At 40.3% G+C, this 12929-nt stretch overlaps 1 protein-coding gene and 1 long non-coding RNA gene across 2 annotated transcripts in view; both read right to left on the bottom strand.

Annotated features, from left to right (window-relative positions):
* LOC117513731 (DNA-binding protein SATB2-like) overlaps positions 1 to 12929 on the bottom strand; it is a 163995-nt gene that overhangs the window by 82933 nt on the left and 68133 nt on the right. Inside the window, exon 4 of the mRNA XM_034173970.1 lies at positions 5940 to 6066. Within this exon, the coding sequence (XP_034029861.1) occupies positions 5940 to 6066 (127 nt within the window). The remainder of the gene's footprint in view (positions 1 to 5939; positions 6067 to 12929) is intronic.
* On the bottom strand, positions 9101 to 11569 carry LOC117513743. Its single transcript, XR_004561702.1, has 2 exons — positions 11374 to 11569; positions 9101 to 9337 (listed from the first exon to the last, which is right to left on the bottom strand). It is a non-coding gene; the product is annotated as an uncharacterized LOC117513743 (long non-coding RNA).

Raw genomic sequence — 12929 nt, 5'->3', positions numbered from 1 at the left:
TAGACCTAGTATTTACACATAAGATCCTTCTGAATGTAGTAAAGTAAATCTGCAAGCCCAGATCTGTCATTCAACGGAGAAATCTTCGTTTAAAAATGACAAATTTACAGCTAAAATTTGGCCCTCCGCAAAACTGTCATCACATCCGGGACGTTGCCGAGACGCAAGAGAGAAGACACTATCCCAGCATGCATTGTGCGCGCCAACTGTAATTTGTGGATTTACGATGTGGATCATACGTCAGTTTGCATCTCTTACAAAAGCACCTTTTTATTGTCTTATACGGAAGGATCAACTTCATATTGTCTTGCGGTACGTTTGGTGAGTATACATTTCTTTTATTTTTGCCTGAAAATTATTTTGGGGGATTTTTTTCATGCACCCATTTGATTGAGTGGTGTCGCATTGAAAATCTACTGTCTTTAGCCTACTGCCGTTTTGAGGTTGTTTATGATTGTTTTGCCTTTAGACTAGATCTATATTCCATCATATTTCCCTGTAAAAAACAATTATTGGTGAGTTTTATATTATCTTGCTCTAAGACTGAATGTTTGTGGACTGCATAAAAATGATATTTTCGGGACTTTTTGCAATGTAAGTAGGATCTGCATAATAAATGCAGTTGCAGTATAAGTGAACGGATGAGGCACTCCATGCAAGCCAATATTTTCTCACAGGGCAGGCTGGGGTCGGGGTTACCACGCTCGCATGCTGCGCTAGCGAGCGGGCTGGTGCAGTAAGGGTCGGGGAAGAACGTTGTCCACTGATCTGAGCATGCAGAGCTGTATCTCGCATTCATTGCAGCTTACTTTTGGATGTTGAAACCAGGATGTGTATAACAGTAACATTAGTAACAGATAAAATCAATTTCAATTGAGAAATAGCTAGTATTACATTCACTCAACGCGCGGGATCGGACTGAAGGCGCTAGCGCTCTGTCTTCTCCCTTACGTCACGTCATTGTCCCGGATGTACAAACAGTTTTCGCAGAGGGCCATATTTTTGCTGCAAATTTGTCATTTTTAAACGAGGATTTCTCTGCTGAATTACAAATTTGGGCTTGCAGATTTACTTTACTGCATTCATAAGGGTCTTATAAATACATATCAGCTATTTCTTTCTGAGATCTGACTACATTTATTTCAATGCAGGTCTACTTTAAACATCTCTGTGTGTTTTCTTTGACATAACAAACACATTTTAACATAAATATATTAATTAAACTTTTATACATATGTAGTCTCTCATCTAGTATCACCTCTTGTTTAGGCTGAACAATGAGTCTGGGTCTTTGACGTGCACAGGCGGCTGGTGTGGGGATGTACTGCGGAGAGGAGCAAATGAAGATTGTCCTCTACTTTCTTCTTTTTTTGGTTGCTCCTTAACTCTTTCTTCTCACTGGTGGATTTACGCCCTAAAAAATTATCCATTTTGCTCCTGGGATGTTAGCTAACAATGTTTTTGTTTTCCTTTTTTCCCCCTTCTTTTTTTGTTGGTTAACAGTGTTTACAGTTATTTTTTGCACCCCCCCCCCCCCAAAGACTTCTGGTGCCCCCTAAGGGGGAGCATGCCCCACAGTTTGAAAACCACTGGCCTAAGCAGTAGGTCAACCCTCTGAGTCTGGTCTGCTTGAGATTTTTTCCTCAAGCCGAGGGTCTATGTGCTTGCTCATGTGGGTTGATGAGGTTAGACGTTCCCCGTGTGAAGCGCCTTGGGGTGAGACATGTTGCGATTTGGCTTGATATAAATAAACTGAATTGACGAGATACTTCACATGCAGATGTAAGTCCAATATACAGATGAGGACAAATTTATTAGCCCCCTATGAAATTTAACATTATCTTCAATTTTTCTCAAGTGATATTTTAACAGTGCAAGGTATTTTCAACACACCTTTTCCAAACATTCTAGTTTTATTTTGGATATTTACATTATTTTACTTTGCACACAGAAACAAAATTATTTCGCAACAAATAAAACTGTGATCAGAGGGGTGGCTCTAAACTGGATGAAAAGTTATTTACAAAATTGGAAGCAGTTTGTTAAACTCCAGGACTACTGTTCATATCTGGACATCATTTTTGGGCTTCCCCAGGGTTCTGTATTGGGACCAAAATTATTTATTTTGCACATCAATGATTTATGCAAAGTTTTGGATTTGTTTACAGCAGTTCACTTTGCAGATGACACAAACTTGTTTTGTTCAGGACAAAATTTGCAACAATTATTATCTGATTTAGAAACTGAAATGATAACGTTAAAGAGATGGTATCATTTTAAAATTTCTGGCACTCGGACAACCAGGAAAGGTTTCTGTGTCTCCATTTGAATAACCTGAAGGAGGAACTCAAGTGATGTCCAAATATTAATCAGTTTAAATATCAATATAAAGAAATGATGTTCTCTAGATATGTGTCTGATGAAGAAAGATGTGTTTTGTGCGTTATATGTTGCTATATTGCAAATGTAAATTGTTCGGTAGCATTCGGATTGTGTCCTTTAAGTTGAAGTGATTAAAGTGGTTGAAAAAGGGAGTGAGAATATATAAATTTTACTTCCCCCTACTCCTTTTCGGAGTAGATTAAACTGGATGTATAAGCTAGAAATACCAAAGTGGGGCTTGAACAACACCCATGCATGTGTTGGCAGGGGGGGCGACGGCACGCCACATCTCAGCAACTCCACAGTCGTGGGGAACTGAGACGAATTTCACAGCAATATGGCAGTAGATAATCTGCAGTCTCTTGTCATGCCAACAGTGCGAGTGGCCACACATTTTCTAAGTGCCATGACAAATTCCTCTGTGTCACCTGGAGGTTGACCTTCACCTGCCATGAGAGGATGCGAGGGTTCGTACAGCGCATAGTCTGCCATTCAGCCGCTGGTGTGCACAAATTGTTGTAGCAACAGGTGTATGAGGCGTTTGAGGCAGGGATGATTTCACATGGTTTCCACACGATTCCACGGTTCCTGCATCATATGCACTAAGTGTGCACTTCGTTCAAACTTCACACTATGTGTGAAGGGGCCCTAAGCAATGTCTCTGTGACCAAAGAACTCTACTTTCTTCTCATCTGATCAAAGGACATGCTTCCAGTATGTGTAATCTTTCTCCAGGTTGTCCTGAGCATACTTCAGTCTGGATTGAAGGTGTCTCTTCTGCAGAAGTGGAGTTTTTTTTTGGTTTATAACCTAAGAGTCCTTTCCTGCCCAAAGATCTAGTGATCCTCCTTTTTGAGACTACGACTTGGTTAAGTCATTTGTGAGTGTCTTGGCAGTTGTTCTGGGGTCTTTAGACACATCTCTCACTAGATTTGTTTCCAGGGTCTTTGAACTATTTCGCTTCTTAACTCTGTCAGTTTTGTTCTGTACTGTGTGGCTCTCTTTGACTTCCTTGATGATTCTTCTCATTCCACTTCTTGACACTTGGAAACACTGCGATAACTTGGTATACCCTCCTGCTTTGTGAGCATTAACAATTATTTTTCTCAAGTGTAAACTGATTTCTTTTGATGGTTTATCAAGTGGCAGCTCAAACCATAACTGAAGATGATATACAGTACTGTGGAAGATAACCCTCAGTTTTAACTTGATTTTACAAGGTTTGAGAATTACAACGTTAAGGGCCCCTTCACACATAACACAATTGAAGCTGACTAGCGCATGAAGGAGGAATTGCATGCCATTCGTGAAAATTCAGTGCTGCCTCCAACGGCTCGTACACCTGTCTCTATAACTATTTGTGCACACCAGTGGCTGAAAGACAGAGCGTGCCCTGTGAGAAGCCATTCAATCCCTCTCACGGCAGGTGTCGGCCAAATTCCAGGTCACACACACAAACATCCAACACCGCTCGCTTGACACTTGCACGAAAATAGTGAGCAGACAATCACTTTCGAGCTGCATGTACAATTTGTCTAAGTGCCCTCATGAGTGTGGCATTACAAAAAGCAACACACATGTGGTGTGTATGTGTATCGCACCTTTGCTCACGTGTCCCCCCCCCCCCCCCCCCCCCGCACGTGTTGTGTGCAGGGGGACAGCACATTTGCATGACATGCTGATATGTATTTACAGAGATGATCACATGGGGGTTGCACAGCCACGTCTGAGCGCACACAGCTGGACTGCAGCGGCCGCACACAGTGCACACCGGCAGGCTGCTCCATGTGAAATGGACCGTCAGATCATGCAGCAGGCAATCTGAATGTCATGCGTGTCCAGCAGAACACAAGTGCTGCAGGACCATGACAGTATGACAAGACAACAGCACCACAAATACGCCACTTTCAATCACGTATCACCAAAAATACACTGTAACAAACACAATGTTGTCAGTTATTACAGCACTTTTTTGTCTTTTTTTTAAATGCTTATCTCCTTGTTGATTTTAGCCATTTTACGCTCCTGTTATGACTGATTGTAGCACAGTGGTAAATTTCCTCTCTGGTAATCTGAGCTTTTGTAAATTGTAGGTTTGAATCCTGCAAGTGGCATTTATTTTTTTATGTAACCAGAGTTATTTAACCGCAGGGTTCTGCATTGTGTCTTCTTTTATTTATTACTGATATCAACCCAGTGAATTTCACTAATTACACAGCTGGTTTTTATTTTTTCTTTCTCTCCACATCAGTGGTGTGATGTGTTGCAACACATTCCAGCTGCATGTACTGTGTTTGTGTATGCGCACAAGTGTGTATGAACCCGTCACCGATGTGTCACACACACCTGTGCGATCGTGCATCCCTCACAACATCAGGTGGATGGTTCGTGGTTCCCCATTTTGTGTTTGGTTCGCAGATTTTCTTCTGGTTTCTTTCGTGTCATGTGTGAAAGGGCCCTAAAAGCACATCATTGGAAAACTGTGCTATGGCTCACCAAAAAACAGGCGGCTCTTAGATAGACAGATAATAATATAATTTTGACCCTGGGAGTTTTTGGTTTTTGTGAAATAATTTTGTTTCTGTGTGCAAAGCAAAATAATATAAACATCCAAAATAAAACTAGGATGTTTAGAAATGGGGCGACACAGTGGCTTAGTGGTTTGCACTGATGCCTCACAGCATCAGTGCTAACCACCCTTGAAGTCTGCATGTTCTCCCCGTGTTCGCGTAGGTTCCCTCTGGGTGTTCAGGATAGGTAAATTTGAAATATTAAGTTGACCATTGGAGTGCATGAGAGTGTGAATGTTTGTCTATATGTAGCCCTGCTACAGACTGGCATCCTGTCCAGGGTGTACCCTACCTCACGCCCTATGACTGCTGGGATAGGCTCCAGCCCCCCATGACCCGTAGCTGGAGTAAGAAGGTATAGAAAATGGATAATAATGGATAATAATAATGTGCTGAAAATTCCTTGCTTCATTAAAAAAGCACTTGGGAAAATGTTGACGAAAACGTTAAACGTCATAGCGGGGCTAATCTGTTGACACTGCTTCCCGTTGGTGGCGGTGCTTATCTCCAGATTTCACCATGTCAAGTGGTTGAGAGCCGGTGACTTTCCCCTGGATGGTATGTCAGTCCAACTGAGGTTACTTTCTCAGCTAAGACCAGTACCCATTTACAGCTGGGTGGACTGAGACAATGTTGATAAAGTGTCTTATCTGAGAACACAGACAGGTAGCATGAGTAGGATTTGAACCCAGGGCTACAGATTGGCAGGCCAGCTCCTGAACACATGAAGATGAACCACAGGATGATTTTCAATGGAATTCACATCCCAGAGCTAGTTATGAGCTCACTGCGTAAAAGATAGGTTATAGGAAATAACTGTCACAGCACTCTGATGTTTGGCATGTCAAATCTCACATTTCTTTATGTGTGGCTGATTTTGTTATCAAGGAAACTACAGATTGCAAACTACTAGTTTCAGAAGTCAAAGGTATTTGTGAATCCATGACCAGATGCTTCTAATGTGCAGTGTTGAAGACAGACACACACCTGTGCAGTAGAATACGCAGTGTAACCATGTGGTAAACATCGAGCAGCATATCAGCCACTGTTGCTTCTGGAGCATCTGTCAGGTAGTGGATTGGCATGGGCTTCCACCGGCCCACTTTAATAATACCTGCAGAAACAAACAAACAAGGAGCCAATTAGACAAAATAGAAATAATGAAGTGTTTACAGACCTGTGGGATGAAGTCACCATCAAGTCATTCTCAAGTTATGAATCAGCAAGTCCCAAGTCAAGTGTCAAGTCATAATGACCACCAATTGTTTGTAAGATGACTTGAGACTTGACTTGGGACTTGCAGATTGATGACCTGAGAATGACTTAACAGTGACTTTGTCCCACCTCTGCTATCAGATACATAGAGCTGCTTGTTACTGCAGTCTCATGGGGAAGTACAAGCCCAATTACACTTTGAGGCCTTCCGCCTTAGGTATGATCTTGACAATCCATCTAAACCACAAAGCACAAGCCCAAGTCTTATTTGCTATTAAGAAGAAGAAAATCCTACAGTATATAGGCCCATTGGTGCTGGTGCCTGCCTCCAGATTTCACAGCGTCAGCAGATGAGAATCTACGACTACCCTTGAACACAACCCAGCTCCTTGTCCACTCAGATACTTAATCTGAGTGGGGCGGCACAGTGGCTTAGAGGGTTGCACTGCTGCCTCACAGCGAGAAGTTCCTGGGTTTGCTTTCCAAACTGGTCCTTTCTATCTGGAGTTTGTATGTTCTCCCTGTGTTTGTGTGGATTCCCTCCCAGTGCACCGTCTTCCTCCCACTTCCAAAAACATGCCTTTTAGGTGAATTGGAAACTTTAAATTGGCCTTCAGCATGAGTGAGAGTGTGAATGAGTTTGCATGTCTTTATGTGTCCACCCTCTGCAATCGACTGGCATGACCCTTAACAGGAGTAATCGGGTTTCAGAAAATGTTGGATATTACAGGTTATTGAGTCTATGCCAACCTTTCACAGTGTGCCAGTAGATTGTGGCCATCAAAACTCCCTGAGGAGAAGCAATGAAGCAGAAAGGAGAAAGTTTGGGATTTTTAATGGTTCTTTTCAATTCAGTTTCATACACAAGGTGGGTATACATGATGAATATTGTACTGTTTTAATATTACAAACACCTTGCAATCAACTTTAAATCAGGTTGTTGGTGGTCTATGTTGCAATCACTTGTAGCTGGTCTGTTCTGTGTGATCCTGGTCCCGTCATATCTCAGAAGATAAGCAGTGCGGGATCTGGTTAGTACTTGGATGGGAGACCTCTTTGGAATACCAGTGGCTATCTGTATTTCTCCAGGTAATGCTGGAGTTGCATCTGGAAGGGAATCTGGCGTCAAACATGTGCCAAATACTGATATGGATCTGGTTGTATCCGCTGTGGTAACCCCAAACAGAATGGGAGCAGCCAAATGGACAACAACAACATGTTGCAATCACTTAGTGTGTCCACACCATACAGGCCTGACCAAACCTTATTTTGGGACAAACCCATCCAAACAACACTTGTGTTGCACTGTGTGCTGCTGTAAGATAGAACCCATACTGTTTTACTGCAGCTGCTTGCATGCTTCCCAAGCAGACGCAATGGGCAATATAAAATCTCTGCTACTTTCCCCAAAAAAGGCCTCTAAATCAACCATGTTTTGGCCTAAAAACCGAAAACTATAGTTCTCTTGATTTCTTTTTCATTTTTGGGGGTGGAGTTGGGAGTGGAGGAAGCTGATCTGAGTGGTAAATTCTGCTCCTTACGTCTATCCACCAGAGATCAAACCAGCTCGAGCATCATCCTGTCCTGATCTGTGCTGCCTTACCCCGACCTCTGTACAGCCGTGACTGGAAGTGCAGATCTAAACAGGCGTAATCGCTTTAGGATCTCTTAAATCAAACACAGACTCTGCCTGGGCCTGACTCGCCTGTCTGTATGTGTGTATGTTTGTCTTTGCTGCATTAGGATGGTGGTAACACGGGCAAAACACAAAGGCTGCTCTCACTGCTCTCCACCAGTTGAATAATCAAAACAGACAATTAAATCTGCACAACATTACAGACTGAAGCGGGCCATGAACGAGGGCCTGCATTTAATCTGTTTAAGGGTCTGTTTGGTTTTTAACATCGAAACTTCTTGAAACAAATTAAATAGTACAAGTAAAAGTCACATTGTTGCGAATGGAAAAAAAAAATACTGAATTAAACATAATATCAAAATAAGAATCAGTTCAAACTAAAATAATATAGCTTTACTTTTATTCTACAACCCCAATTCCAATGAAGTTGGGACGTTGTGTAAAATGTAAATAAAAACAGAATACAATGATTTGCAAATCCTCTTCAACCTATATTCAGTTGAATACACCACAAAGACAAGATATTTAATGTTCAAACTGATAAACTTTATTATTTTTGTGCAAATATTTGCTCATTTTGAAATGGATGCCTGCAACACATTACAAAAAGCTGGGACAGTAGCAACAAAAGACTGGCAAAGTTGATGAATGCTCAAAGAACACCTGCTTGGAACAATCCACAGGTGAACAGGTTAATTGGAAACAGGTGAGTGTCATGATTGGGTATAAAAGGAGCATCCCCAAAAGGCTCAGCCGTTCACAAGCAAAAATGGGGTGAGGATCACCACTTTGTGAACAACTGCATGAAAAAATAATCCAACAGTTTAAGAACAATGTTTCTCAGTGTTCAATTGCAAGTAATTTAGGGATTCCATCATCTACAGTCCATAATATAATCAGAAGATTCAGAGAATCTGGAGAACTTTCTACACGTAAGCGGCAAGGCCGAAAACCAACACTGAATGCCCGTGACCTTCGATCCCTCAGACGGCAGTGCATTAAAAACCAACATCATTGTGTAGAGGATTTTACCGCATGCAACGTTTGTCTGTTGCATCATCAGTTATTCAGCTTCATGGTGGAGTGGCAGTTTCACTTACAGTTTGCTAGAAGGCACATGGGAGACTCAAGCCCAGGTCTGATCTGTTTTCTTTCACTAAAATTCTTCTCTGCTCCACTCCATGTCATAGAGGTGGTTAATGTGTTCAAAAACCTTGGAGTCTAACTTGATGACTCCCTCACATTTAAGCCTCATATTGACAATCTTTTTAAATCTTGTTTTAATCTCAGTTTAATCTCAGTTTTAAATTATGGAGACCTGTTGTATATGAATGCTTCAGCTCAATGTCTTCACAAGATTGATACTGTTTATCATGCTTCTCTGAGGTTTATTACCAACTGTAGAGCCTTGACTCATAATTGTGAACTGTATTTTCGAGTAGGATGGCCTTCTTCTGTCCACCAGAAGACTGGGATATTGGTATTCTTTTATTTATAAGGCCATGCTTGGAATTTTACCCTCTTACATCTGTAACTTTTTTTTATATATACTTATCATTTTTATTTTTCATTATAACATAAATCACATTTTAAAAGAACGATAACACCTCAGAACAAAGTGGAATGTGACAATTGACAACATATTATTTTTTCACAATACAATCTTAAATAGGTCTCAGTTTACATCACCGAAGTTTGAATTCTGTCCATTTTTTCCACAGCTCTTCACATTTTGGTAGCTGTAGTCTTATGATATATGTAAGCCTTTCCATATTGTAGATGTCATCCACTATTTCTCTCCAGTTGCCCAAGGTGGGAGTGGTGGCCTTGTACCACTTTTGCGTAAATGCTTTTTTCGTGGCCGCCAAAAGAATCTTCACCAAGTATTGGTCTTTAGTTGGGATTGCAATGTCTGTTAAATATGCTAAATACAATACTGTACATGTATTGGGTAGCTCATATCCCAGTATGTCTTTTAATTCTTGGCACCGGCAAACATTGGAAGAGATACAAAATTCTGGGTAGTACATTCATCTTAATTATATCAATTCTTGCATTCATATCGAGTAACAGTATTCCCCACTTCTCCATATCTTTGTATATTTCCTGATTAAGAGGAATATAGTTTATTTTGTACAGATTGGTTAGATTGTTTGTAATTGTTATGCCCAGATAACTGATTGTTTCTTTCACCCACTTGAAGTTGTATTGTTTAATCATGTCTGTTGTTGGACTATAGTTAAAAGACAAAACTTGAGTCTTCATTTTATTCAATTTGTACCCTGACAAGAGACCATAAAAGTCAAAAATGTTCATCAATTTAGGGAGACTTATTTCTGGTCGTTTTAAATATATTAAGACATTGTCTGCAAATAATCCAATTTTATGTTCAGTTTCTCTAATTTTAACTCCCTCTATTTCCTCGGCCTGTCTTATTGCTTGGGCCAAGGGTTCAATAAATATTGCAAATAGAATAGGGGAGAGGCAACAGCCTTGTCTTGTGGACCTTTCAAGTTTGAACCAGTTCGAGAGACTACCATTTATCTTGATTCTTGCTTTAGGATTCTGGTATAATGTTTGAATACATGCGACAGATTGTGAATTTAAACCAAATTTCTCCAGACAAAGATACAGAAATCTCCAGCTAACACTGTCAAAAGCCTTTTCGGCATCTAAACTTAATAATATTGCACTTTCCTCCTTTTTCTGGATTTCTTCGATTACATGTAGAGTCCTCCTAATATTGTCATGAGTCTGCCGCCCTTTAATAAAGCCAGATTGATCTTCGTCTATTATGTCTGATATGAAGGTTTGGAATCTATTAGATATAATTGATGAATATATTTTGTAATCACAATTTAGTATTGATATTGGTCTATAGTTTTCGCAGTATTCTCTATTTTTGCCTTCCTTGGGTATGACCGTGATTGTGGCCTCATTCCATGATGGATGAAGTTTCCCATTCTTTAGTGTTTGATTAAATGATGCTAACATCATTGGATTAAGTTCTTTTTTGAAGATCTTATACCATTCTATGGGAAATCCGTCAGTCCCCGGAGTCTTATTAGGTTTCATTCTTTTAACTGCATCTTCTAATTCTTTCTCTGTAATCTCAGAGCAAATTTTAGTATTTTGTGAATTTCCTATATTTGGAAGATCTAATGAATTTAGAAATATTTTAATTGTCTCATCGTCGGCAGCTCTGGGTTGTTTATATAAATTTGTATAATATTCTTCAAATGCCCTCTCGATCTCTTCTGGTTTAAACTTTAGTGCTTTTGATATAGGGTCTCTAATTTTTAAAATTGTACTAAGCTGTTGTTTGTTTCTTAATTGCCTCGCCAATGATTTAGTTGCTTTCGGACCTCCTTCATAGTAAGTCTGTTTTAGAAATCTGATTTTTTTTCCACTTCCATTGTTAGTATATTATCAATCTTAGTTCTAGCTTCCTTGATTTTTAACAATGTGTTTGTGTCGTTTATCTTCTTGTGCAATTCTTCGAGTTTTTGTAATTCCTTCACAGTTTCCTGGTACTCCTTCAGTTTTTGTTTTTTATTGTACATCTGTAACTTAATCACACGGAGTGTCGACTCTTATTCTTTGTGTTCAAATGATAATTTGTTGCTCTCTGTTCCATTTGCCTGCACTGATCTGGGAAAAAAGGCTTTTGTTCACTCTGCGCCTTCAACATTGAACATGTTGCAAAAAGAGTGGAAATTGACTGAACCTATTTCATTGAGCAACTTTAAGTCCAGGCTGAGAGCACTTGAGACATATTATCAAACTGCAATTGTTTTCATAATGTTTAATAATTTTACATGTGCATTTGTAATTGTAATTTTTGCTGCCTCTTGTCCAGGACTCCCTTGAAAAAGAGGTTTTTAATCTCAATGGGACTTTCCTGGTTAAATAAAGGTTAAATAAAATAAATAAAAAACCATAAAACTGACTGGTCATGCAAAAGGCACCAATTGCTCCATCTCCATTTTCCCCAGTCACAACCACTGAAACCTATAAATCATTCAGAGTTGTCTGGATGTCATGATGTCTTCCGTTGCTACTTTTGCAGATTCACTCTTTTAGAGACATTCCAGACAGATTTACCCTAGAGTGCCATACAGTTTGTATTTGGAGGGACGGTGTGCAAAATGTCTGTAATTCCTAAATTGTTAATGGGTTATTTTTTGTTAAATCCCTTGATTTAAAGCTTAAAGTCTATATTATAGTCCAGCCTATAAGTCTATAGGCTGGACTATTGTAATTCATTATTATCAGGTTGTCCTAAAAGTTCCCTAAAAAGCCTTCAGTTAATTCAAAATGCTGCAGCTAGAGTACTGACGGGGACTAGAAGGAGAGAGCATATCTCACCCATATTGGCCTCTCTTCATTGGCTTCCTGTTAATTCTAGAATAGAATTTAAAATTCTTCTTCTTACTTCTAAGGTTTTGAATAATCAGGTCCCATCTTATCTTAGGGACCTCGTAGTACCATATCACCCCAATAGAGCGCTTCGCTCTCGGACTGCAGGCTTACTTGTAGTTCCTAGGGTTTGTAAGAGTAGAATTGGAGGCAGAGCCTTCAGCTTTCAGGCTCCTCTCCTGTGGAACCAGCTCCCAATTCAGATCAGGGAGACAGACACCCTCTCTACTTTTAAGATTAGGCTTAAAACTTTCCTTTTTGCTAAAGCTTATAGTTAGGGCTGGATCAGGTGACCCTGAACCATCCCTTAGTTATGCTGCTATAGACGTAGACTGCTGGGGGGTTCCCATGATGCACTGTTTCTCTTTTTGCTCTGTATGCACCACTCTGCATTTAATCATTAGTGATCGATCTCTGCTCCCCTCCACAGCATGTCTTTTTCCTGGTTCTCTCCCTCAGCCCCAACCAGTCCCAGCAGAAGACTGCCCCTCCCTGAGCCTGGTTCTGCTGGAGGTTTCTTCCTGTTAAAAGGGAGTTTTTCCTTCCCACTGTAGCCAAGTGCTTGCTCACAGGGGGTCGTTTTGACCGTTGGGGTTTTACATAATTATTGTATGGCCTTGCCTTACAATATAAAGCGCCTTGGGGCAACTGTTTGTTGTGATTTGGCGCTGTATAAAAAAATTGATTGATTGAATTGATTGATATTA

The sequence above is a fragment of the Thalassophryne amazonica genome, chromosome 1 (genome assembly GCF_902500255.1).
Source record: "Thalassophryne amazonica chromosome 1, fThaAma1.1, whole genome shotgun sequence".
Taxonomy (NCBI): Eukaryota; Metazoa; Chordata; class Actinopteri; order Batrachoidiformes; family Batrachoididae; genus Thalassophryne; species Thalassophryne amazonica.
The sequence above is the reverse complement of the archived record's forward strand: the minus strand, read 5'-3'. Positions and strand labels throughout refer to the sequence as shown.